Source organism: Akebia trifoliata, chromosome 3 (assembly GCF_017979445.1).
Source record: "Akebia trifoliata isolate Shusen 1 chromosome 3, ASM1797944v1, whole genome shotgun sequence".
Lineage (NCBI taxonomy): Eukaryota > Viridiplantae > Streptophyta > Magnoliopsida > Ranunculales > Lardizabalaceae > Akebia > Akebia trifoliata.
In genome coordinates this window covers 35,480,803-35,506,626 of record NC_141377.1, presented here as the reverse complement: position 1 = coordinate 35,506,626, position 25,824 = coordinate 35,480,803, and the positions used below count along the sequence as shown (strand labels likewise).

Here is a 25,824-nt window from a genome sequence, read left to right as displayed (position 1 = left end):
TTTTGTCTTATATGGGAAAAAATGTTTGGAATGGACTGATTTTTTGTGAGGATGATCTCTGTGATGAGGGGATCATCCTGGCAAAAAATCATCCCATTCCAAAACTTGTAACCCCATCAAAATTGATTTACAAAAATTGGACGGTCAATAATTTTTCAACAAAAATTGGACAGTTTAGAAGTTTCATAATGAGCTGATTTTTGGCAAGGATGATCTCCTCATCACAGAGATCATCCTCACAAAAAATCAGTCCATTCCAAACATTTTTGCCCATATAAGACAAAACACGTTGTCTATATGTGTGTAGAAATGGTTGTCCTTTGAACTTAACCCATATATATATATATATATATATATATATATATATATATATATATATATATATAGGGTCCCGTTCGCCACCCTTAGTTTTACCACACACTTTAACAAACGCGTTTTGTCTTACATGGGTTAGAAGTTTTGGAATGAGCTGATTTTTGGTGAGGATGATCTCTATGGTGAGGAGATCATCCTCACCAAAAATCAGCTCATTCCAAAACTTCTAACCCCATCAAAATTGATTTATAAAAAATGGACGGTCCACGATTTTTCAACGTGTAAACATGGGGCTAAACATTTCGGAATGGGCTGATTTTTGGGGAGGATGATCTTCTAATCATAGAGATCATCCTCACCAAAAATTAGCTCATTCCAAAACTTCTAACCCATGTAGGACAAAAAACGTTTGTTAAAGTGTGTGGTAAAACTTAGGGTGCTGAACATCTCCCATATATATCATCCTCACCAAAAATTAGCTCATTCCAAAACTTCTAACCCATGTAGGACAAAAAACGTTTGTTAAAGTGTGTGGTAAAACTTAGGGTGCTGAACATCTCCCATATATATATATGGGAGATGTTCAGCACCCTAAGTTTTACCACACACTTTAACAAACATTTTTTGTCCTACATGGGTTAGAAGTTTTGGAATGAGCTAATTTTTGGTGAGGATGATCTCTATGATTAGAAGATCATCCTCCCCAAAAATCAGCCCATTCCGAAATGTTTAGCCTTGTGGACCGTCCATTTTTTGTAAATCAATTTTGATGGGGTTAGAAGTTTTGGAATGAGCTGATTTTTGGTGAGGATGATCTCCTCACCATAGAGATCATCCTCACCAAAAATCAGCTCATTCCGAAACTTCTAACCCATGTAAGACAAAACGCGTTTGTTAAAGTGTGTGGTAAAACTTCAGGTGCCGAACGGGACCCATATATATATATATATGAAAGTTTTGTTGGGGCAATAAATAAATAAATAAATAAATAAATAAATATTAAGTTGGAATAAGGAATAGTGGGAATGCTTGGCCATTTATACCTCGGTAGATAAAACATCTGTAAAAAAATATTGAATAATATTTATGCCTTAGGATTATAAGGAGTTCTCATAAATGTGCATTGGGATGTGTGTCATTGATCGGGTGGCTCGGATGTATGTGAGCCCTATGAGGTCATTTTTAACTATACAACTCAAACACTGGATCATTTCCCTAGCTGGGTGGACGGTACTCCAAATTGTGGAGTATGCCAGAAGCCAGATCTTCTCGAGACTTTGGGTGGACACAAATTAGCCAAATTTGTTTGTCTCTGCTCAGTTCATGGTAACTATTTATAAGTTACGTGGCATAAATGTGACGCACGTGCTACAAATTGTGCTTTTCATTTGGGTCTACTTAGGATATATATCCTTTAGCTAATTATTTCAATAAATAAAATTACAACAACAGAGAATTCTAATTGAATAAATCCAAAAACAAAATAAAATTGGGATACCTTAATTTTGAGGTAAGTTGTAAAGTTGGCCAATTTCACAAAAAAAACTTGAACACACAATTAGCGCTGTCAATGAGTCTATTCCGGTTCTAATTTTAAAATAAATGGAATCGGTACAGCCAAAAATCATGGGTGCTCGTCGGTTCCGATTCTCATGAATCGAATGGAAAAAAAAAAAAAAGCATTACAAATTCATTATATATATTTTTTTCTTTCTAAAAATTAACAAATTATTTGCAAAGTATCAACTTAATAATAATTTGTTCTACTAAATAGATGATTTAAAAACTTTTATTTTTAAAAATTAAGATTCATCTCTTTAACAAGTAATAAATTTAAGAAGAAATGAGCCGTTTTAAGTTCCAATATTTAGTTTATATGAAATTTGAAAAACTTTATGTTATATTTGTTAATTTTAAAATATAAAAAAATCTTTAATCATGTATAATGTAAAAATAAATCAGTTCCATACACCCACGGGTACCTATTGGATAAAACTTAATGGTTCCGATTCCTATCAGTTCGGTTCCATATTAAACTCGGTTCTAATCGATTCTAATAAAAAAGGAACCAGAATTGGGATTTTCGATTTCGGGTAAATGGGTACCCATTGACACACCTTCACACAATGCAAAAAAAGCCTATATTTAATGGCCCAAAGCCGTTGAATTTTATAAAATTCGACGGACCAAGGCATCAAATTTTTCATTGTCAATTTTTTTTTTCAATAGACTGAGATCGTCAAATTAGTGGAGGATGGGAAAAATTTGATGGCTCTAAGCCGTCGAATTGGGGAACATAAAAAATTTCGACTTTCATGGGCCATCAAAATTTGTGGGCTTTGACCCGTCAAATTTTCTTGTCAAAATTTTTAGATTTCACATAGTGACATAAACTTCAATACATGTCCATCAATCTTATGGGATGATGAACTATCACACTTTTTAGATATCAAGTTAAAAAAATATAAATAGTGCCGACAGATTGGGTACACAACGTGAAAAAAGCCTATATTTGATGGCCCAAGGCCGTTGAATTTCATAAAATTTGACAGACCAAGGCGTCAATTTTTTTTTTTTTTCAATAGATCGAAACCGTTAAATTAATGGAGGATGGGAGAAATTTGATGGCTATAAGCCATCGAATTCGAGATCATAAAAAATTTCAATGGCCATAGGCCATCAAAATTCGCTTTCTAAAATTTGTGGGCTTTGGCCCGTTGAATTTCTTGTCATAATTTTCAGTTTTCACATAGTGGTGATTATCTACATTTATCATGTTCTTTGTTGATATTTCCTGTTTATACACATTTGATTCACATTTCTTCGATGATTAGAGGTTAACTGGAAACATTAACAATTTCTTTTTCATCTGCTCTATGGAGATGAAATAAAAAGGTCAATATGTTGTTTCAATTCCATCTCAATCAAATTTTATATTAGAATATAAGATATTGTCAAAATTCAGTAGGTTAGGTCTAATTTTTTTTCTTCTTTTTGATGATTTATTGCCTCTATGATAAATTAAATTAGAATACAGAAAAGTGGGAATACTTTGCAATTTATACTTGGATAGATAAAATATTAATAAAAAAAAAAAAATTGAATAACGAAACATATGGAGTATAGCCTGAAGTCACGTAACCATATTGATCTCAATGAAATTATAATGAGCCAATGTTCAATTTTAGAATCATATCTATGCCATAGGATTATGAGGAATTCTCATCGATGTGCCTTGGGTCTTGCGAATTGAAACCTTGGAGGGATTGACTTGGGGAAAAGGACTACTTGGGACCCAAAAAGAAAGTTAGCAGAGTGAAAGTCATGTAGAGTGGGTCAGCATGGGGTGGTATGTTGCGTCCCCAAGGAGACATGGGCTTAACTTTTCGTAACATTACAACTAAGAACTTTACGTGTACCGTCAGGTTTTTTCATTACGTGACGTTCGCCAAGGAGTAGAATGATGTAAAAATGCCCAAAGCTCTAGCTCTAGTGCATCTAGTGGGGCTATTTAGTTATACTTCACTTCAGCTACTAGCTTGAATATCCCATACCCCTCCATTTCAGTTCTAAATCACTTGCATGTTATGGATATATAGGGTACAAATAATCCAACTCTACTACGTCTTGGATTGAGTTCAATTTCGAATGGAAAACTTCAAGCATTTCAATTTGCATAAAAGTATAGGAAAAGACGAGTCAAAATTAGAGATACCCGGGTTTTCAATGCCCCCTTAGCTCTTATCTTATGTGACCTACTAACAATTAAATGATTAGAATAACTCTCTACTTGAACATCTTGAAACCCTTTCCCCCCTAAAATGTCTGTCTTCAATAATTTGCCAAAAATCCCAAAAACATGGTTGACAACAATAATGTGTTTTTTTGAGGGAAAATCAAGTGGTTTTCGCAAGAGGTTAAAGATGAGGGCATTTTCATTAGTCGCTCGGTAAGACCAAATTCGAAGGTGATAAGTCAGTAATCTGAAAACCAGAGGATATCTCTAATTCTCGTCAAAAACTTGGAAGAGTATCCAAAATTATACTGAGAAATAATAAACTAACTTCCCAACTAATTAGTATATCATGCACAAAAGTACACGAGATTATTCATGGCCCTAATATGAGAAGTACAAGTTGAATAAAATTTCCAGAGAAAAAGATAAAGCAATAACACCACGTTCCCACGAATTTAACTAAATCCAAGAAAATTCAACAGACCTTAGTGTCGAATTTACCTTTTTTTTTTCCACGAAGTATAAGTAAAAAAGAAAAAAAGAAACAAAAACTGGAGTATCGAGAGAACAATTATTTCTCTTCGTCTTCTTCATTTCTTAATTCGGCCGCTGGCACAAGTAACACTCTTTGACTCCTAGCACGTTGTTCCTTGATTGCCGGAGGTTGTGCACGAAAACAATCAAGAAGGAAGTATAATGACCACACATGCTTTTTCTCACAACATTGCCACAACCATATGCCAAGCTCCTGTGGCAGTACAAGCAAATTGCTCTTGCATCTGAAAATTAATACCAAGTCGGTCAACATGAGAAATCCAAAATCTCAATCTTATTACCACAATATAACTTAATTTCTTTAGATTTCTAAAGTTATGTTCGGCACTTGAGGGGCGACTTTTAGCTTTTAACTCAAAATATGTTTGTGAACACGTAACTTCTAGATTCCCACAAAAGTTAGAAGCCAAAAAAAGAAACGGTTTGGGATCTGTTGAGTCATGGAGAATGACTCATGAGAAAACACATGATCCTGACCGTGTAACACAAAATCCAACAGCTGAGATTTATACATATCTCCATAACACACATCTTGAGGAAAAGTCTCAATCATTGAAATTTGTCTTTAAACAGTTGGGATTATGTGTTTTTTCCATGAGTCATTCTTCATGAGTTACGGGATCCTGACCCAAAAAGAAGGGTTAGAAGTCAAAGTGACTCACTTTTTTACTTCTTCTTTTCGTTGAAAGTCAAATAAATAAGATAAAAAATATTGAATTATAAGATGAAAATATCCCCATACTTATTTAGTGAAGAAAGTGCCTATTTCTAGGGTGTCTCTCTAGAATGCAAAAACCATTACTTAGTTGATTGCATAAAATGTCCCCATTTTTGTTTTGTTTGTGGAAGTGCTTATCAACTCGAAAAAGCACTTCCTAAAACATTGTCACCAAATAATTGATGTCTCGATCACTATTCTTATAAAAATGATTTCTTAGAAGCACTTCGGTTGGAAGAATATCCAAGGCATAAGATACTGAATGCTAAATGCAGTAACAAGTAACTAATAATTTATGAAGAACCAAATGATAGAGAATACCAAGCATTAGAGAAGGATGAGGAGTTGATTGATGAAGAAAATGTTCTGTCTGATAATGCCTTTCGCCATTAATGTTGCTCCTAATATCAGAAGTGAGGAATTGACGTGCGATATGCTCATTCTCATGCCCTTGAAACAGAAGATGTTGGGTTTCTTCTGGACCCAAAAGATCAGAAATGTTTTCAATGAACTCGAGTTCATCATTGGTTGAAACGCCTTCACCTGTCGCCAAATTTAGAAATAAATATATTAATATTCTTGACCGAGTGGTTTTTACAATAGCTGAAGAATATAAAATTAAAGAATTTTATACTATTGGAGTGTACCAGGATGAGGTTGGTGACTGCTGCTACCCGGGCAAACCCGTTTGCCACCACCCATTCGCTTTGAGATCTCAACAATCACTCCTAGTTAAAGCTTTGTTTGGTTCAACACCATCACTGCCTTGTGCATTGTTGTTCTCTTTTGGATTATCCATTCTAAATCAAAGAGACAATCTAGATTTATTAATATTGAAGAAAATCATCAAAAATGTTGAAATAATTGTAAAAAAACTACAATCTATATTGCAAGAGTCAAAGTAAATTAGAAGATGATAGAAGGAATGCCAAAAACAAATTTGAGATTTTGTCAACAAATTTGAAAGGAAAATTAATTCCTTCGAAAAATGGTTGTGGGAAAATCAATTCTACCATTTGATGTCACCAAAGAAAGTAGCTAATGGAGAGTTGGTTTATAGTTTTGGGGATGAGGGGAATTGTGAGTGAATTACATATGGAGGTGGGAAAAGTGTACGGATCGTATGCACCTAGGGTGGAGGATTGAAAGTTGAAACCCTCCTCCCACGCCTCAACACATGCCACGTAAGCCACAATCAAAAGAATTAATGCCTAAAATCTCTGTTGTGCGGAAGCGTAACAAGATTAAAGAAAAATTACAAAACGAACGCACAATATTTATATGGTTCGGTAAATTGCCTACATCCACGGAGGAGAGGGAGAAAAATCTACTATCAACGATACAGATTACAGACTCTCAACGATAAAGATCTATCCACACCCGCAAGGAACCTCAAAGAGCAAAAAACATATAAGAAACCCTTCTGACCGAGCTCACTATGAATTGGGAAAGGTCCCTTTTGATATTGCCTTGCCTCTTGAAGTCCAAGCCCAATAAGAATACCAGATATCTCACAACTTGTTTTTCTCAAAATTTCCTTGGATTATGACTTCCGTGGAATGTGTTGAGGTGTGGGAGGAGAGTTTCACTCCTCCACACTAGGTGCATATGATCTAGACTCATGGGAAAATCACTTTCCAAAGGAGTGAGCTGGGGAAAACATTTTACCTTTAAGAATAGAAAGTCACTTAAGAAGAAAAATTGCATTCTAGGGAAAAATACATAATCATAGAGTTTTGCATCATGAAAGGACTTTGCTAGCTTCAAATCACGTTTAATGCTCTCCATCAAACGTATGTTTAATGGGAAGAAAGATACATATCCCTAATAATAAGTCCCCTAACAAAAATCTCTGCTAAGTGGATGGCTCAATGGCATGACACCACATATATTAAAAAAAATTAGAGTGATTGATTAGGCAAAAAAAAACATGCGGGAGGATAAGGATTACCGTTTATTAAGTATTTATATTTACCCTTTTCTTTGTACACGTGACGTGACTTCGTGCCATTGAATCATCAGCTTAGCACAGATTTTTGTTAACAACAAATCCTAGTTCAATATTTGAAGTAATACGTAGAGAGTGATGATGATCAAATCAGCATACCTTCTTCAATCACAGTATTTTATATAGTCCTTTGACAACTATCACAGTATTTTATTGAAGATCAAAGAAGCTTATAAAATAAAATTTTCATAATTTTTATCAACTAAAATACTCTAGGTTTATCCCAAGTTTCCTTTTCATCGAAAAACACTGATCCCTTATGAGCCAACATACAATAATACCATAAAATTGATCCCTCAATAAGTCAATTACAGACAATTATACTACATATTTCTTCTGGTTTATACACTCAAATTGATCAAAACATTGACCAAACATCTAGAAACCACAGGAATTTGACTTTCAATCAAAGAACTCAAGATATACTAACATTCTTACATATTTTTCATGTAACTACTACACACTAGTTCTTCTAATAAATTCTACAAGACTTCCAATAATATCTAAATGAAAAAAAGGCTAAAATACTGCACACTTAGGTTCAAGTTCCAACATTTATGTTGGCAGAGTAATATGTATTTCATCCCAAAACAAAGATGATATAATATTCTTCAAAATGCTAAAAATATTCAAATCTCCTTGATAAGTCTGTGATAGACATGTCTGCACCCTGTTAGTAGGTTTTCATGTTAATGTATGCAGAAAGATACTAGCGTTTACAGAATAATACTTCTTCATTCTTCCTCTTTTCATTGTGATTTTTTAACATTTTGCTTATGCTTGCATTCATATAAAGCAATCCAAAATCAAAACTCACTAGGGTTATATAATGGAAAATTCATAATATGTGATCCAATCTTGTCATCCCTATAATCTATTCAAAATGATAAAGAGGATTGGACTGGACTTGTATCATAATAGCAAAGAAACTAGAAAGCACATTCATCTAGTAAAAAAACTTGGAAAGTCACAAGTTATACATTCTGACATATAATAGTAACAGTCTAGGAGAAATAATCATACTTAAAGCTCCATACATAAGTAAAGATGAGTATATGGTCCACATTTATATCACACTAATTCCAACCCACATCAAGTTATTATGGATTCCTTCAATAAAAGGTTCAAAATAAATTTGTTTTAGGCTAAATTTGTTTAGCATTATGTCTTGAAACACCCAACTTCAGAAAGTTTTAATTCTCCAATTCTTCATAACTTATCAATGTTTTCTAAAATTAGGCTATGTTCCTTGAAATTAATTCAGAAGAGTATCATTCATCTAATGGAACTTATTAAAAGAAAAATCTGAAGTACAAATTCACAAAATCAAATCTAATAGATAATAATAGCCAATAAAAATATAAGAAAAAATGGATTTTAACTTCAAATCCAAACCCTAAACAAACCAATTTTTTAAACTTGTAAGAATATCTACCATTATAAACTTGTAATCTAAACAAAATCATCTAAAATTCCAAAAAAATTTATACATGAAAAGCAAAACCAAACACTTCAACTCTCATTCCTCACAAAATCCGTCATTAATGAGGAGAGGATGTGGTGACTCGACTACACATGAGGATATATAGAGAGGTAATCTTTAACAAAGAGAGAGAGACTCATCAGCTGAGGTTGAGGGTTCAAATCCCTCCTTCCACTCCTAGCAGTATAGGCGAGATAGGAATCCCCCGCGTCAACTCACCACAGCGACCACAAAGCAGGTGCTACACAATAGGTTGGAAATCAGGGGCCGAACCAAGCCTCTAAACGGAAGGGTCAACTGAAACTCCAATAGGAACTCAAACCGATGAAGAAAAAATCGTTGAAACACCAAGTTTTAGAGATTTCAAAGAGATAGAGAGAATGAGAAGAAGAGAAGAAAAAATGATAGAGAATGTGACGGACTTTTGAGCTTCTGATTTCAAAGAGAGAGAGAATGAGAAGAAGAAAAGAAGAGAAGAAAATGACAGACAGATCGAGTTTTGAGCTTCCTGCGAAAATTTTGCGCCAATCGATTGGGGATTAGGGGCCCTTTTTTTCTCTATAGCTGCGGAACCCACAATGCGCTGCTATATTACAATTTAAAAAATAAAATTTGATAAAAAGAACTAACCAAAGAAATCGAAGCTTTTATTTTTTAAAATCGATTTTTCTTTTATAGTGGCGGATACAACTTTCCGCTGCTATATTACCTTTTAAAATCGAATTTTTTATTTAAATAATTGAATATTTATAGTGGCGGAATAATTAATCCGTTGCTATATTTTAATTTAAAAAAAATGATAAACAGAATTCACCATTAAATATAAGTTTTATTTAAATTTTTTGATTTTATAGTGGCGGATAAAACCATCAGCTGCTATATTCTCAGAAAAATTGGATGTTTCTAGTGGCGGTTAAAATAATCCGCTGCGATATTATAATTTTATTTAAAAAATTTGATTTTTTATACTAGCGGATATAGTAATCCGCTACTACATTCAATTTTCAATTTTTTTTAAGTAAATAAAAGGTTTATAGTGGCGGATGAACTACTCCACTGCTATAGTTGAATTTAACATATATGTTTTTATTTAAAAATTTTGATTTTTATAATGGCGGATAAAATAATCTGCCGCTCTATTCAATTTTAAAATAAAACCGAGAATGTTTATAGTGGCGGAAAAACTTGTCCGCTGCTATATGATAATTTCCACACCCTACTCGTCACTAAATATAAGTTATTATTAAAAAAAAAAGTGATTTTATAGTGGCGGACAATATAATCCGCAGCTACATGAACCAGAACTTATCACTAAATATAACTTATTATTTTAAAAAAAAAGTGATTTTATAGTGGCAGAGAATATAATCCGCAGCTATATGCGCACTGAAGGTAAAGCGGGTGTATGGGAATTCCTATAACGGTGGGTAGAATTATCAGCTGCAAAAAATCCGATTTCTAGGGACAGAAAAAATTGTCCGCTGCAATAAACTCATATATAGAGGCGGATAAAAGTATCCGCTGTTAAAAACAGTCGCCGTAGACCAAAAATGTTGTAGTGCACAAGACTAGTATTTTCCATATAAAAATATTATGAAAAGAATTGAGACTAGAGTTTTAAAAAATAAAAGAATACAACATATTGTGATGCTTGGTTAAAGGGCTAAGATTAAAGGTCAGACCTAACCAAGCACAAAACCTTACTATCATCTAATGGCTGTGGTGGTTTATAATTATATACATGGTTTCCCTTCAATGTTAACTTCATTAGATTTCTTTAAAAAAAAAAAAAAATTCAGAATTTCACATCAATCAGTAGGAAAGAAACATAAACCCACTAAAGTCAAGATATATAGATAAATATATGAATCCAAACACTAACATAATATTCAAATCAAAATAACAACTTAGAACTCAAAAAGAAAGCAATAAGTTAAAATTAAAAGCATACTACAATCATTCTTAGAGCAAGATATTTTTGAAAACAAACACAAACCCATATCCTAATTAAAAAAATAAAAATAAAGGAAAGTCTTAAATCTTACTCTTTCTTTCAATCTCAATCTCAATCTCAAGAACAAGAGAGAGATTTACCAGAGCTTGAAATTTAAGATGTAAAGATAATGGAACATTAAAGAGAGATAGGGGAGATTTAATTTAAGAGAAATGCTAAATGGACGCTGTTTTTGACTAATGCTCCAGACACCTTATGACGTGTTGGCTCACAGTCCAACAAACATTTGATATGTGGCGCAATGACATTAACAATAGAGAGAGCTTCTCTATCTTGCCCAGCTCACATATTTATTTTTTTAGATTTCAAATTTTAAAAAGGGGCATTGGGCCCACATTGATTATTACATTGACAATCCAACAACACAGTCTTTTAAATTTCATGAAAATATTCATATTAAAAAAAAAAAATTGTTTTTCGAATTTGATCCAATGTGTTGAAAATGGATAACCACTGAACACCCAAATTTAAAAATAAAATAAAACTGTGAAAATTAATTTTTTTTTCAAAGTTCATATAATTTTGTCCTCTACAACTCCATTGCATTGGATCAGATTAAATTAGAAAGTTTACTTTTCTCTCTGTTTTTTCCCTATAGGCAGGAGAGAGAAAGGGATGTTGGCCGAAAACAGCGTGCATTTAGCATCACTCTTAATTTAAATAAGATTTTTGAAGACGAAACTCCAAATTTTGAAAAAGATATTATTATAGCCGGTTCCCATTATTTTCTTTGTTGGTTTACCCTTTGTTTTGAAAGACAAAAACGGGTTCTTTAGGTAACCTGTATTCACTTTACACGTGTCACTGTGTCATTACTTTGTTGGACGCAAAAGTTAACGCTTCCAGATGATCCAGCCGTTGGACAAACACTTATTTTGGAAGTTTCTAATGCACGGGGGTGAGACATTTTAATGTCCAACGTCGTTGGACACCCAATGCCCAGCGAACACCATGCAATGTAGAATAGACAATTCAATTAAAATCACAATGGGAAAGGTGTTGAAATTTGGATTGGCCCAGATGGATTTGCTAAACTTATTTTCTAAAATTCAAAAAATAAAAATAAAATTGAATGCTTAGGAAGATTTGATCCATGTTTTTTTTATGTTTTGTTTCTTCTTGCATTTTCCTCATCTACGTTCGGAAAAATATAAAATTATTGATTAAAAAATAAGATTTGTCATACATGTGATAACTTGAGGTAACTAAGAATCCAACTAAATAATAAAGAGAATTTAAATGAAAGGAATTGTAACTACTAACCTTTGATTTGCTAAAAATTTGGGATCGGACCAATGACCTCATGGTTGCAATCAAAGCTAGCAATTCGGTGAATGGGGAAAAAATGGTACGGAAATAAATCGGGTACCATTTGGAATAGTGATGCACTGGTTCATTTGACAATTCGACAAAAAAAACATAGGACGACAAAAATATGATACGAAAATAGTTCGAGGATGATTCGGATCCAATAATTTTTAAAACTTTCAAAATTTTGGATATATATAACGTATGACATGACCTAATAATTCTGATCTATTAATCAAATTATCAATATTTAAATTAAAAATATCTTAAGTAAGCAAATAAATAATCCACAATCATATACACATATGTCCATATATGCAATGGATTTGGATCCAATGTTTAAAGAAGTTTGGCATAAACAGAGTTGAAACATGGTCACTAGAAGACGAATTGCAAGTGATTAACAATGTGTGGTGTGATTCTAATGTAATCATATTACGTATATGTTATACTTAGCGTTTTGTGCAATAATTTATTATTGTTGGAAGGAACAGAATAAACGTATATTTGCGGAAGTTAAGTCAGCAAAGGACATAGTGTTGAATCAGGTGGGAGAGGCGTTGAAAAAATGTTTTGATGGAGTAGAAATCGATGCTGATTCAAGGAATATAATAGTGCAAATCATGAATAAATGACGATGTAGCTACTCAGTTATCAAACCAGTGCTCAAACATTTTTTTTGGGTAACTCCGAAGGAGAATGAGGTGAAGATAAATACAGATGGAGTGAGTTCTCAACATGGGTTAGGATTTGGATTCATAGGTAGTGAAATTGTTGTGGGCTCTTAGTTCATTAATAATTTCAAAAAAAGAAAGCTACCACTATCTTATGGAACCAGCTATGAACTGCAACAATTTCCATGAAGATGTGGAGATTATAACTTAATTTTGTACTTCTCTTTTGAATTAAGTGTTAACGCTTTAGGAATAAAAAAAACAGATTTACGGATGTCATGAAGGTGTATAAGGTAGATTGTCCTGTTAGCTCTAATTATGTTAAAAAGAAAAAGTAGAACTGTGCGGGTAAAAGTTAATGAATTCGTATTATAAGTGTTTGAAGTATTAAGGATTCAAGTTGGTGAAGTTCAAATAGAATCAAGTTTTCATATGTCTAATATTTCAATGGAAATTAATATTGTCGAATTTTTTATGGATTCTAGATACTTATAATTTTCAAACATTTGAAGGCTTCATGCCTCTAGATATTAAACATATGCATCTTGGGGCGTAACACTTATACTATAAAAGTACAAATAATAAATTTACTGCACTTTAACCATCAGTGGAATCGATGATGTTGTGGGCATGTGTGTATGTGTCTCGAAACCAATGAGATGGGTTATAGTGTTTGATTTTTATTAAATTAAGAGACTGAAAGAATCTGATGTTCTCTTCCTTAATTAAAGAAGAGATATGTTCAATGATATTTATAAAGGCTTGTTACAATCTAAACAGAAAAGGAAAAATCCAGCAATAAGGAATGTACAACTCATTGTAACAATAAAGAGAAAAATAAGGAAAGAGAGATTTTGGGAAATCGTTGACTGATTTGATTGGGAGATCAGTGACTGATTTAGTTGCTGATTTGGTGGGAGATCAGTTGATAATACTTGACTGATTTGGTTGCTGATTTGGTGGAAGATTTGGTGGGAGATCAGTTGGTAATACTTGACTGATTTGGTTGCTGATTTGGTGGGAGATCAGTTGGTAATACTCCCCCTCAAGGTGGAGCGTGCACGTGAGTAACGCCCAACTTGCTAATGAGCTTGTGAAAAGGGTCCTGACCCAATGGCTTGGTAAAGAGATCTGCTATTTGCTCAGAAGAACGTATGTAGCGAGGGGCAATTAATTTGGATTGAATCTTCTCGCGAACGAAGTAACAGTCCAGCTCAATGTGTTTGGTGCGCTCGTGAAACACAGGATTTTCAGCTATGTGGATGGCTGCTTGATTGTCACAATGGAGGATAATGGGAGATGGATGAGGAATGCCAAGATCAATAAGTAAATACTTTAGCCATTGAAGTTCTGAGGTGAGTGTGGCCATGGCACGATATTCCGCTTCAGCAGATGAGCGAGAGATGGTGGTCTGTTTCTTAGTTTTCCAAGAAATAGGATTGGAACCAAGCATGGTACAATAACCGGTGGTTGATCGTCTAGTCATCGGGCAACCAGCCCAATCAGAGTCGCAGAAACCACTCAATTGTAGTGAACTAGATGAGGAAAGGAGAATGCCCTTTCCAGGGGAGCCTTTGAGGTAACGAAGGACTCTTGTGGCAGCATCCATATGGCTGGTATGAGGAGCTTGCATAAATTGGCTTAAAATATGAACCGAATAGACAATGTCAGGCCTGGTGACGGTAAGGTAAATGAGGCGACCAACGAGTCGACGATAAATAGAGGGATCCGGTAAGGGACTTCCATCGGTTGGAGTCAAGTGAAGATGTTGCTCCATTGGAAAGGGAGAAGTTTTGGCACCGAGTAAGCCTGTGTCTTTGAGAATATCCAAGATGTACTTGCGTTGACATAGAAAAAGACCTTGGCGAGAGCGAGCTACTTCAATACCAAGGAAGTACTTGAGACGACCAAGATCTTTGATGAAGAATTTCTGAGCAAGGAAATCTTTGAGGTGTTTAATAGCAGAATCATCATTCCCAGTGATTATTATATCATCAACGTAGACCAAAACAAAAGTAAAGGATTGTCCAGTGGTGCATGTGAATAAAGAGTAATCAGCTCGTGATTGTGAGAAACCGGCTTGTAGGAGAATAGTGGAGAATTTGGCAAACCATTGGCGTGAAGCCTGTTTTAAGCCATATAGTGATTTATGTAATCGACAAACACGAGTCTCCCCCTTTCGAGCAAACCCAGGTGGGAGTTGCATGTAAACTTCTTCTTCCAGATCGCCATGGAGGAAGGCGTTATTGACGTCAAGTTGATGAAGAGACCAGTGCTTGACGGTGGCAACAGAGAGAAGTGCTCGAATAGTAACAAGCTTGGCAACAGGTGCAAAGGTGTCATGATAATCAAGTCCCTCAACTTGAGTAAAACCTTTGGCGACCAAACGAGCTTTGTAGCGATCAATGGTGCCATCTGACCGATGTTTAATTTTGTAGACCCACTTACACCCAATCGGCTTCTTATGAGATGGAAGATGTGTAAGAGTCCAAGTATGATTGCTTTCAAGGGCACTAATCTCCGCAGTCATAGCATCACGCCACCGAGGATCTTTGATTGCTTGAGAAAATGACCTGGGTTCACATGTGGAAGAAATAGCAGAGAGAAAAGCACGATGGGAAGCTGAAAAATTAGCATATGAAATAAAGTTGTGTAAAGGGTAAGGAGTACCTGCCTGTGTAGAAGTCGTTGGGTAAAGTAGTGGCGCTGTGGTGGCTATGGAACAATGATAGTCCTTAAGGTAAGAAGGAAGACGACGTTCTCGAGTGGAACGAGTGGTAGAGGAGTTTGTGAATGGAATGGATGGGTTAGCCAATTCAGAACCAGGTTGTGAATCAAGTTGCTGATTTGGGGCAAGTGCGGCTGGAACGGAATGTGAAGATGTGGGAATGGCCACTTGGTGGGGTGCAAAGTCAAATTGTGGATGATCTTCAATGGGCAATGGACTGACAAAAGTGGGATGTGATGGGGTGGAGATGTCCTGAAAAGGGAAGACGGTTTCATGGAAGGTAACATCTCTAGATACATAGATGGTTTTAGTGGTGATGTCGTATATGCGATATCCCTTTTGGGCATATGGGTAACCAACAAAAACCCCCGGTTTTGCACGTTGATCAAACTTGTGCTTTATGTGAGCATTGTGAGCAAAAACCAAGCAGCCAAACACGCGAAGGCGAGAATATGAAGGTGGGGCATGGAATAAAATTTCATGGGGAGATTTTCCATCTAATAAGGATGTGGGTGTTTTATTGATCAAGTATGCAGCAGTAAGAATGCATTCTCCCCAAAAGGTGAGAGGTAAGTGAGCTTGAAATCTCAAGGCACGGGCAACCTCTAGGAGGTGTCTATGTTTTCTTTCTACAACCCCATTTTGTTGAGGTGTGGAAACACAGCTACGTTGATGAACAATCCCATGTTGAGAAAAAAATTGTTGCATTTCATTGGATAAAAACTCGGTCCCATTGTCAGAACGTACTTGTTGGATTTGAGGAAGGAAGATATCACCATCACCAGAAGAAACTTCTTTGATTTGATAATGGAATTGAGTTTTAACCATTGCAAAGAAGGATTTTAAGTAAAATTTGGTGTCTGATTTAAACTGCATTAGATAAATCCAAGTACATCGAGAAAAGTCATCCACAATGGTAAGAAAAAAATGTGCACCGGAAAAAGATGATTGGGAGAAACTTCCCCAAATATCACAATGAATTAACTGAAATGGTTTATGTGATGAAATAGAACTAGTTGGAAAACTTAAACGTGTTTGTTTCGCTTGAGGACAAACATCACAAACATATTTATTGGAACAAGAAATAAATGGAAAGTTCTTGGCTAACTCTGATAGTCGACTAAAAGAAGGATGTCCAAGTCTCCAATGCCAAATGTCGATGGTAGGGGTCCCAGTAACTAGGTGGGCAGAGGATACTTGGAAATAGTAGAGTCCACTACGCACACTACCCACTCCAATCGTCTTCTTCGTAGACAGGTCCTGAAAGTTACATTGATCATAAAAGAAGGTTACTGAATATTGATGAGACTTTGTAAGTTGACTAATGGATAAAAGATTAAATTTAAAAGATGGGATGTAGAAAACATGATCAAGTTTGAGATTTGAAGAAAGATTCACAGTCCCAATGTGAGTGACTTGTGCATTGGAACCATCTGGTAATTGAACAAAGGTTGGTGTGGTGCAGGGTGAGTGAGATGATAAGAGGGATAAAGAAGAGCACATGTGATTGGTAGCCCCAGTGTCAATAATCCAAACAGAGTCTAATTGAGTGGTGAGAGCTATACCTGCTAGATTGGCATTGCCATTAGTACTACCTGATGAAAGCATGGCCAGAATATTGTTATATTGCTCTTGTGTAATCATTGGGGCTGATACCATTGCTCGTTCGTTCAGTCGCGAAGAATCCGAAGATGAGGGACCTGAATTGTTTGGCTGCTTGGAATTGTTCCTTGATCGATCTGAAGGAAATCCATGTAGTTTATAACATGTATCTATGTTGTGATTGTCATACCCACAATAGTCACAATGCATCTTCGGTCTTCGACGGTCATTTCCATTGCTATTTCGTTGATTATTTTGTCGATTGAAGGATCTGTTTGGACGAAAATTTCTGTTGTTAGTGCTAATATTAGCACGATTTGCTGATGTAGTTTCTATGAGATTAGAGCTATTGGTTGTGAGTGCAGCAGCTTCTGGTATAGTAACTGAAGGAGATGAAGAGTGGATTTCTTGTTGTTTTTCTTCCTGACGTACAAGAGAATATATCTTGGTTGCAGTTGGTAATGGGTCCATTAACAAAATCTGACTTCGAAGGGGTGAATAACGCTCATGGAGACCTTGGAGAAATTCCATGATGCGGTCTTGTTGGTGTCGAGCAATACTTGCCTTTCCGTGACCACAAGTGCAAGGTTGTACAACTGAAAGCGAGTTGAGTTCATCCCATAGCGCCTTTATCTTTGTAAAGTATGTGGAAACAGAGGATTCCTCTTGCTTCAAGGAAGCAATAGCCTGCTTCAGCTGATAGATCTTGGGTGCATTTGTTTGAGTGAATCGGTCACGAAGATCAACCCATATGTCTCTAGCATTTTCTGCATAGAGGATACTTCCACGGATATCATTCTCTGTGGAGTTTAAAATCCATGAACTAACCAAATCGTTGCATCTTTCCCATTTATTCAAGGCTTCAGCTTCTTTAGGAGGTTCAATCGATCCATCAACAAATCCGATCTTATTCTTTGCACGAAGTGCCATTGTCATGGCACGAAACCATGTACCATAATTATCTCCTGAGAGAAGAGGAGAAACGAGAACCGCAGTGGGATTATCTGAGTGGTGAATGAAGAGAGGATCATTTAATCCATGGATATCATTGACTGTAGGCTCCACCATTTTTGCAGAGGTTCAAGTCTTATGGCTCTGATACCATATTAAATTAAGAGACTGAAAGAATCTGATGTTCTCTTCCTTAATTAAAGAAGAGATATGTTCAATGATATTTATAAAGGCTTGTTACAATCTAAACAGAAAAGGAAAAATTCAGCAATAAGGAATGTACAACTCATTGTAACAATAAAGAGAAAAATAAGGAAAGAGAGATTTTGGGAAATCGTTGACTGATTTGATTGGGAGATCAGTGACTGATTTAGTTGCTGATTTGGTGGGAGATCAGTTGATAATACTTGACTGATTTGGTTGCTGATTTGGTGGAAGATTTGGTGGGAGATCAGTTGGTAATACTTGACTGATTTGGTTGCTGATTTGGTGGGAGATCAGTTGGTAATAATTTTCCCCACTTCTTTAGTTGGTATTGTATCATTTAGTATTAGAGTCAACATCACATCTCGAGTAGCCTCCATTTTCCGTACCCCTTGATTTCAGTTCTAAATCCCTACCTGTATTGTAAATACACAGTTCAAGTGTATGGATTGACCTCAATTTCAAATGAAAAACTTCAATCGTTTCAATTTGCATAAAATTTGAGAAAGAGAGGTTAAAGACGAGGGCATTTTGATCCCTTTCAATAATCTCCGGGGGAAGACAAAACTCGAAGGGCATTAGTCTACAATTTGAAAAGCTTAAACTTCCCAACTTAGTTCATTATGCACCAAAATACACTGAAGACTAAGATAATTCATAGACTCAAAAATTTGAGAATGACAAGTTGAAAAAAATTTCAAGCATTTATTGTAGGTCATGCAAGGGAAAAAGATAAAGCAATTGCTAAAAATGGAAAAAAAAAAGAGAGAGAATTGAGAACTTGAGCTTCAAAAGTATAATTATTTCTGTCTTCATTTCTTATTTTCAATGCTGGCACAAGTAGCACTCTGGTCTTGAAGCATCTTGTTCCTGAACCCAACGAGGTAGTGCAATGAAACATTGGGGATGGAAGAAATGACCACACATCTTCCTTACAGCAAAAGAACCATCCATCAAGTTCAACCGGCAGTACACGCAAATTGCTCTTACAGCTGAAACATACCAAGTACATAACTCAATACAAGGAACCCGCAAATCACAATCTAATTACTAAAATATAAATTTCTTCGGATTTCTGAAGTTGTGTTTGAGGGGCAGCGTTTAGCTTTTAACTCATGGAAGTCAAAATATTTTGGGTGCACGCTTGAGTTCTAAAATCCCACAAAAGTTAGAAGCCAGAAATAGGTCAGAAGTCGAAACGAGGACTCACTTTTGATTTCTTCTTTTCGTCGAAAGTCAAATAAGACAAAAACTATTGGATTTTAAGATGAAAATGGAGTAACAAATGACAAATTTATGAGAGAAGAACCAAATGAAAGAGGATACCGTGCATTTGAGATGGACGAGGAGCTGATTGAGGAAGAGTATATTGCCTTGTTCTGCCAGTAATGTTACTCCCTATATCAGGAGTGAGGAATTGATGCGCGATATGCTCATTCTCATGCCCTTGAAATAGAAGATGTTGGGTTTCTTCTGGACCCAATACATCAGGAATATTATCGATCGACTTGAGTTCATCGTTGGCTGAAATGCCTACACCTACACCTGTCACCAAATTTCCAAAAATAAAAATAAATCATTACTATTCTTGACTGAGCGATTTCTACAATAATTGAAGATCTAGAATTACAGAAATTTATACTATTGGAGTGTACCAGGACGAGCTTGGTGACTGCTGCTGCCACCAACCATTTGGTTCGAGTTCTTAACAATCCCTCCCAAGCTCGAAGAATGATCAATGGGGCGTGTTGCATTTGAATTATTGGGTCCAACACCATCACTGGCTTGAGCATTGTTGTTCTCTTTTGGATTATCCATTCTAGATCAAAGAGACAATCTTGATTTATTAATATGGAAGAGAATCATCAAAATATTCAAATAATGGCTAAAAAAAAATTCCAACAATCTATTTTGCAAGAGCTATAAAATACTTAACAAGCAGAATTGAAGGTGGGAAAATCATTTTCCCAAGGAAGGAGATCGGAAAACATTTTTTCCTTCAAGAATAGAAAATCACTTTGGGCAAAAAACTTAATTCCAGAGAAAATACATAATCAGAATATTACATCAGTCAGAATTTTGAAAAGAAATACAAGCCCACCATAGCCGGGACAGGTAAATCAAAATAATAACTCAGAACTCAAAAACCCAATATGTTAAATTATAAGCAAATTACGAGCATTCTTAGAGCAAGATATTTGAAATTCTTAAAGAAATTAAAATTAAAAATTAAAAATAAAAAAAGACAAGAAGGATATAAATCAGAAATTTTAAAATAAATACAAACATGAATAGAACCAAGAGAGGTAAATCCATGAGTCCAAACACTAACACGATGTGTAAATAAAAATAACAATTCAGAACTCAAAAAGAAAGCAATAAGTTAAAATTGAAAGTAAATTACAATCATTCTTAGAGCAATTTGAATTTCTTAAAGAAGAAATTGAAAAATACAAGAAGGATAAAAATCAGAAATTTGAAAAGAAACACAAACCCACTAAAGCCAGGACATGTTAATCCATGAATCCAAACACTAACATAATATGTAAATCAAAATAAAAAATCAGAACTCAAAAAGAAAGCATTAAGTTATGATTATATGCAAATTACAATCATTCTTAGAGCAAGATATTTAGAATTGTTAAAGAAATTAAAGAGTACAAGAAGCATATAAATCTGAAACTTGAAAATAAACACAAACCCACTAGAGAGCCAAAACAGGTAAATCTATGAATCCAAATACAAACATAATATTTAAATCAAAATAACAACCAGAACTCAAAAAGAAAGCAATAATTTAAGATCAAAAGCAAATTACATTTATTCTTAGACCAAAATATTTGAAATTTCTCAAAGAAATTAAAAATATATATATACAAGAAGGATATAAATCAAGAAATTTGAAAATAAACACAAACCCATATCAGAATTCAACAAAACACAAAGAAACTTTTAAATCTTACTCTTTCTTTCACTGAAAAATATACAAGAACAAGAGAGTGAGATTTAATTTAAATTAGATCTTTGGAGAATGGAGACAGAACTCTGATTTTTCAGAAAAGAAATAATTATATAGCCGGTTCCCCTTCTTTTCTTTGTTGGGTTTTCTTCTTTGTCTTTAAAGAGAGAAACGGGTTCTTTAGGTAACCTGTATTTCTATTTCCACGCGTCACTGTTTTTATTGTTTTTAGGATACAAAGGTTGAACACTTGAAAAACCCCTTTCAGATTATCCAGCTGTTAACTAACACCTATTTTGGCAGTTTCAACTTTCAAATTCTAGTTGGAGGGAAATTCTAATGTTCAACATCGTTGGATATCCAATGCCCAGCGAAGTCCATTAAACAAGTACAACTAAAATCACAATTTGAAAGGTGTTCAGAATTTTGATTGGCTGGCTCAGATGGATGTGAGCCCTATGAGTTCATTTTTAGTTATACAACTCAAACACTGGATCATTTCCCTAGCTGGGTGGACAGTACTCCTTATTGTAGAGTATACCAAAAGCCAGAACTTCTTGGGACATGGGGAGGACACACAGTTGCCAATTTTGTTCGTCTCTATTCAATTTTGGAAAGTCTGTGGTACTATGGTAACAATTTATAAGTTCTGTGGGCAAACATGTGATGCACGTGCTGCAAATGTTGCTTTTTCATTTGGGTCTACTTAGAAGTTAGAATAAATATCCTTAGCTAAATTTATGTTGTTAAAAATGTATTATTTCAATAAATAAAATTACAACAACCGAGAATTCTAATTGAATAAATCCAAGAACAAAATAATTTTTTTTTTGATTGATCAGTTAGGGTTGAAGGGACCCCTCCCTAAAAATAGATTCAACAAGAATAATTACAACATAAATTCTCAACCAGTATTCTCGCTAACTCTTGACGAATAGAACTTAAGTAGAGAGAACAAAATAAATTTGGGATGCCTTAATTTTGAGTCCGACTAATTCTATATATACGACTATTTTTTGACGATACGGGGTGAAAAAGATGAGAAAACGGAAGGAATTTGGGTGGATTTTGTATAGAACGAGGCTATAAACGTTTTTCCCTTCTACGTCGGACGTTGATGATGAACAGTTTGTAACAAATCAGAGTTGGAAGATTGGGAGAAAAATAAATTAAAAAAAAAAATTATGGCTGATTTTTAACGAAATGGGAACATGAATAGTGAAAAAAAAATTAAGAAAGAAAAAAAATTAAGAATTTATTTATATAAATTCTTGGGACGAAATCAATATTTTGCCTATTGTTTCGATCGACGATAACTTGACCATCCGGACTCCAAAAGTGACGAATGAATATTCTATTTCGTCTAATTTTTTATTTTGGATGTAATGGTATAGTCAATTTCTACAAATTCTATCTCTAACAAAAGTTTACATTTTTAGCCTGAGATGACCCTTAAAATTGACGTCATTTTCGTTTTTGATAATAATTCGACTTTCTGATATCCAAAAATGACAAATAAATAGTTCATGTTTAATAAGTTTTCATTCCGAACCTAATGGTGTAATCGAATCTTGATAATTCTTGCTCTAACAAAAAATCACTATTTTAACCTAGTCCAACTCGGTAATCGAGGATTTTGCAACTTTTATGTTCGGACTCACATTTGAGCGTGCGTACAGGCTAAATTATGTTTTTCGATCATTTTGAATTCAATGATGAGGTCAAATTTCATTAAAAATGATCAGAAACATTTTAAAATTTTACCCCTAAGCCCCACTTTCAAGATTTTCTCAAAATTTCATTATTTATTTTTTCTCAAGATACGAATTAAAAACTCAGGGTTTTACAAAACTCATCCAAATAGGATAACAAACCATTAGACACTCAGATGAAAAAGACCATGAGGACATCATATCATGCTAGATTGACAATTAAGATGAATTTTAGGAATTAAATTTGTCTAACATACATGCATAGATCAATGGAAACCAATAAATTGAATAAAATCAAAAGAGTTCACTAAAACAAAATGACATTTAATGATGCTTGCATAAAAAAATAGATGAAATTTTTTAAAAAAACATCACCTAAGGTCCGATTTTTGTGTGTAAAAATTTAAGAAAAACTTTAGATAGCGGTTATTTCATAAGTGTCATCTAAAGTCTAAACCTTTAATGGCACTTCTAAAAAAATAATCATCTAGAGACTTTGTAGACTATATAGATAACATTTTTTTTTAACCTGTCATTATATATTCAAAACATAGATGATAGTTTATTAAGAAAATATCATCTAATTTATCCAACCTTGGTGCCAATAATTAGTAAAAACACGATAATAGTTTGATAAAAAATGTCATCGAATGTGGTATAACTATGATGAAAATTATGTAAAAATCATCATCTAGGGTATTAATATATTGTATCCAATCTTAGCTCGGATAATTTATATTAATTCAATGATGACAGTTTGATAAAAATCATCACCGAATGTGGTATTAAGTGTAACCATGGAATTTATGTTGGCTTTTAATGAAAATGACATATAATCTCGACTTTTGTAATAAGATGACGGTTTCTTAATTAACCGTCATCTAATTTGGGTAATTTTATTGACACGAATAAATAAGATGACACTTTAACAAAAACATACATCTAATGCAAATTTAATAAGATGATAGTTTAAGAAGAAATTGCCGTCATCGAATGTATTTCAATTTTGGTGCAAATACTTATAATAAATAAGATGATATTTTGTAAAAATCATAATTTAAGGTAGGACTATTTATTTTCGTACTCTTTCTGTGAGAACCCATTTTTTATTGTTTAAATTAAGACTTATAACTTGCATTAAAAAAAAATATGAATGATAATTTTTATAATAATTTTTAAATTAGCTTGAATTAAATGTATTCTAATAAGTGTTTTAAACTAAATACTAGTTAGTGCTTTGGTGTATTATTAGTGGTAGGAGTATTTAATAATTTAAATAAAAAGAAGGTGTTCAAAGACATTTATGAATTTTTTGGTTAATCTCTAATTGAACTGTTGCTGACGCTACATCAAATGTATGCAATTCTTTGGTGATTTATATATGAATTGTTATGGAATTAGTAAAAGTTAAAGTGGTAATAGGTGCTCCTAACGAAAAATATTAGGGTTGAAATCCATTCTCATACAGGAAAACCGAACGAAGAGAGGAATTGGGGTGTTGTATAGATGGGGCCCGAGAAAAGACAGCGTCAAATGGGAAAAGGGAGATTGTGAGAAAGGAAGAGGGTTAGTAGGGTGTTGGGGGTGATGTTGTTGGGTGCTTTAAAAACCAAAATCAAATGAGAAGAGCATGAAGTAAGAAGAATAGATTGGGATCCGATTTTTATATATATATATATATATATATCATGCAATCGAAAAAAAAAGTAAATACTTTTCTTATATTTAATATTGGAATTACTTACCCAATATTGATGAAAGAGGTCATTGAAGAATGATGCAAGAGATGTTTAGTTTGGATATGGTAGACTAGTGAGCAATTTCTATACGAAGAAATAATTAAAATTTTATTTTCAGATTTTAACTCTTAATTTGATGCTTTGTGCTTAAATTGTTGAGTTTGGAAATTGCAGCAAGATTATTTCATGATTGGTTAAGGAAGAGTACACTTTAAATGTTTGAGAAAATTCCTAAAAGAGAAAGTGAAACAGTTGGTCATTCAGGAATGTGTTTTGTTTGTTGCGTAGATTATCAATAAAAATATCAGAACAAAATATATAAAACATTGGCAAGAAAGGATCGATCCACAGAGACAACGTTGATCCAATAATTTCTTTTGATTTAAAACAATTAATCAAGTTTAAAGTATTCAAGAAAATTAAATTAAAATTAATCTAAAATAAATAGGAATGTGATTTACAATATAAAAAATTAGATTAGTTAAACCCACAAAAACAATTCACCTTATTAAGTTATTTATTTCTTATTATCTCGATCCAATTAACAAAGCTAATGTTATTGGATCAAAAGATGAAATCTATTAATCCAAATATTAATCCCAAAATTCTATGATAATATTTAATAAAATGAAATCAAAGATAAAATATTTAATCTCTAATCATGTATAGATTAACTTGATCTTATCTAAGTTTAAACTATCAAAATCATGCGATTACTTATTTTATTCAATGATTACTACTTAAGAAATTGACATCAAAATAAAATATTCATGTACAATTGAAATAAATAACTATCTAAGATGATCTTGTTTAGGCTTCATTGACCACTCCAACGAAGATTAAGCCACAAATCATATCAAGAACAATAAAAACAAAATAGAAATAAAAGAATAGGAGATTAGGAAAGATAAATAAAATATCTTTATTAATCTTGACTTAAATTTGGCAAAGTAATCCTTTTGTTTATAAAACTTTTACAAAAACTAACCTAAAAATTATGAACTGAGAAAAGAGAGATAGTTGGAATATTATTCTTCTCCTTATTTTTTTGATCTTTTAATCTCTTATCTAGCCTCTTATTTATAGATATCAGATTAGGATTTATCTTGAATTTGGAT

At 33.8% G+C, this 25,824-nt stretch overlaps 2 protein-coding genes across 2 annotated transcripts; both read right to left on the bottom strand.

Moving 5' to 3' along the window:
* Positions 1-17,311: 17,311 nt before the first annotated feature.
* LOC147406606 (uncharacterized) lies at positions 17,312-18,209 on the bottom strand. Its single transcript, XM_086432550.1, has 2 exons — positions 17,456-18,209; positions 17,312-17,412 (listed from the first exon to the last, which is right to left on the bottom strand). The coding sequence occupies exons 1-2, from the start codon at positions 18,207-18,209 to the stop codon at positions 17,312-17,314; spliced, it is 855 nt and encodes a 284-aa protein (XP_086288676.1).
* A 772-nt stretch (positions 18,210-18,981) lies between these two features.
* On the bottom strand, positions 18,982-20,114 carry LOC147406605 (uncharacterized). The gene is made up of 3 exons (XM_086432549.1): positions 19,952-20,114; positions 19,623-19,841; positions 18,982-19,288 (listed from the first exon to the last, which is right to left on the bottom strand). The coding sequence occupies exons 1-3, from the start codon at positions 20,112-20,114 to the stop codon at positions 19,122-19,124; spliced, it is 549 nt and encodes a 182-aa protein (XP_086288675.1). The 3' UTR covers positions 18,982-19,121.
* Positions 20,115-25,824: the final 5,710 nt, after the last annotated feature.

Bases quoted from the DNA above. Each gene is read 5' to 3' on its own strand.
- LOC147406606 (XM_086432550.1), bottom strand. From the start codon at position 18,209: ATGGTGGAGCCTACAGTCAATGATATCCATGGATTAAATGATCCTCTC. The intron at 17,413-17,455 runs GTGCTAATATTA...TCGTCCAAACAG, and splicing joins AGAAACTACATCAGCAAATC to ATCCTTCAATCGACAAAATA.
- LOC147406605 (XM_086432549.1), bottom strand. From the start codon at position 20,114: ATGGATAATCCAAAAGAGAACAACAATGCTCAAGCCAGTGATGGTGTT. The intron at 19,842-19,951 runs GTACACTCCAAT...ATTTGGTGACAG, and splicing joins CAGTCACCAAGCTCGTCCTG to GTGTAGGTGTAGGCATTTCA. The intron at 19,289-19,622 runs GTATCCTCTTTC...GGTATGTTTCAG, and splicing joins TCGTCCATCTCAAATGCACG to CTGTAAGAGCAATTTGCGTG.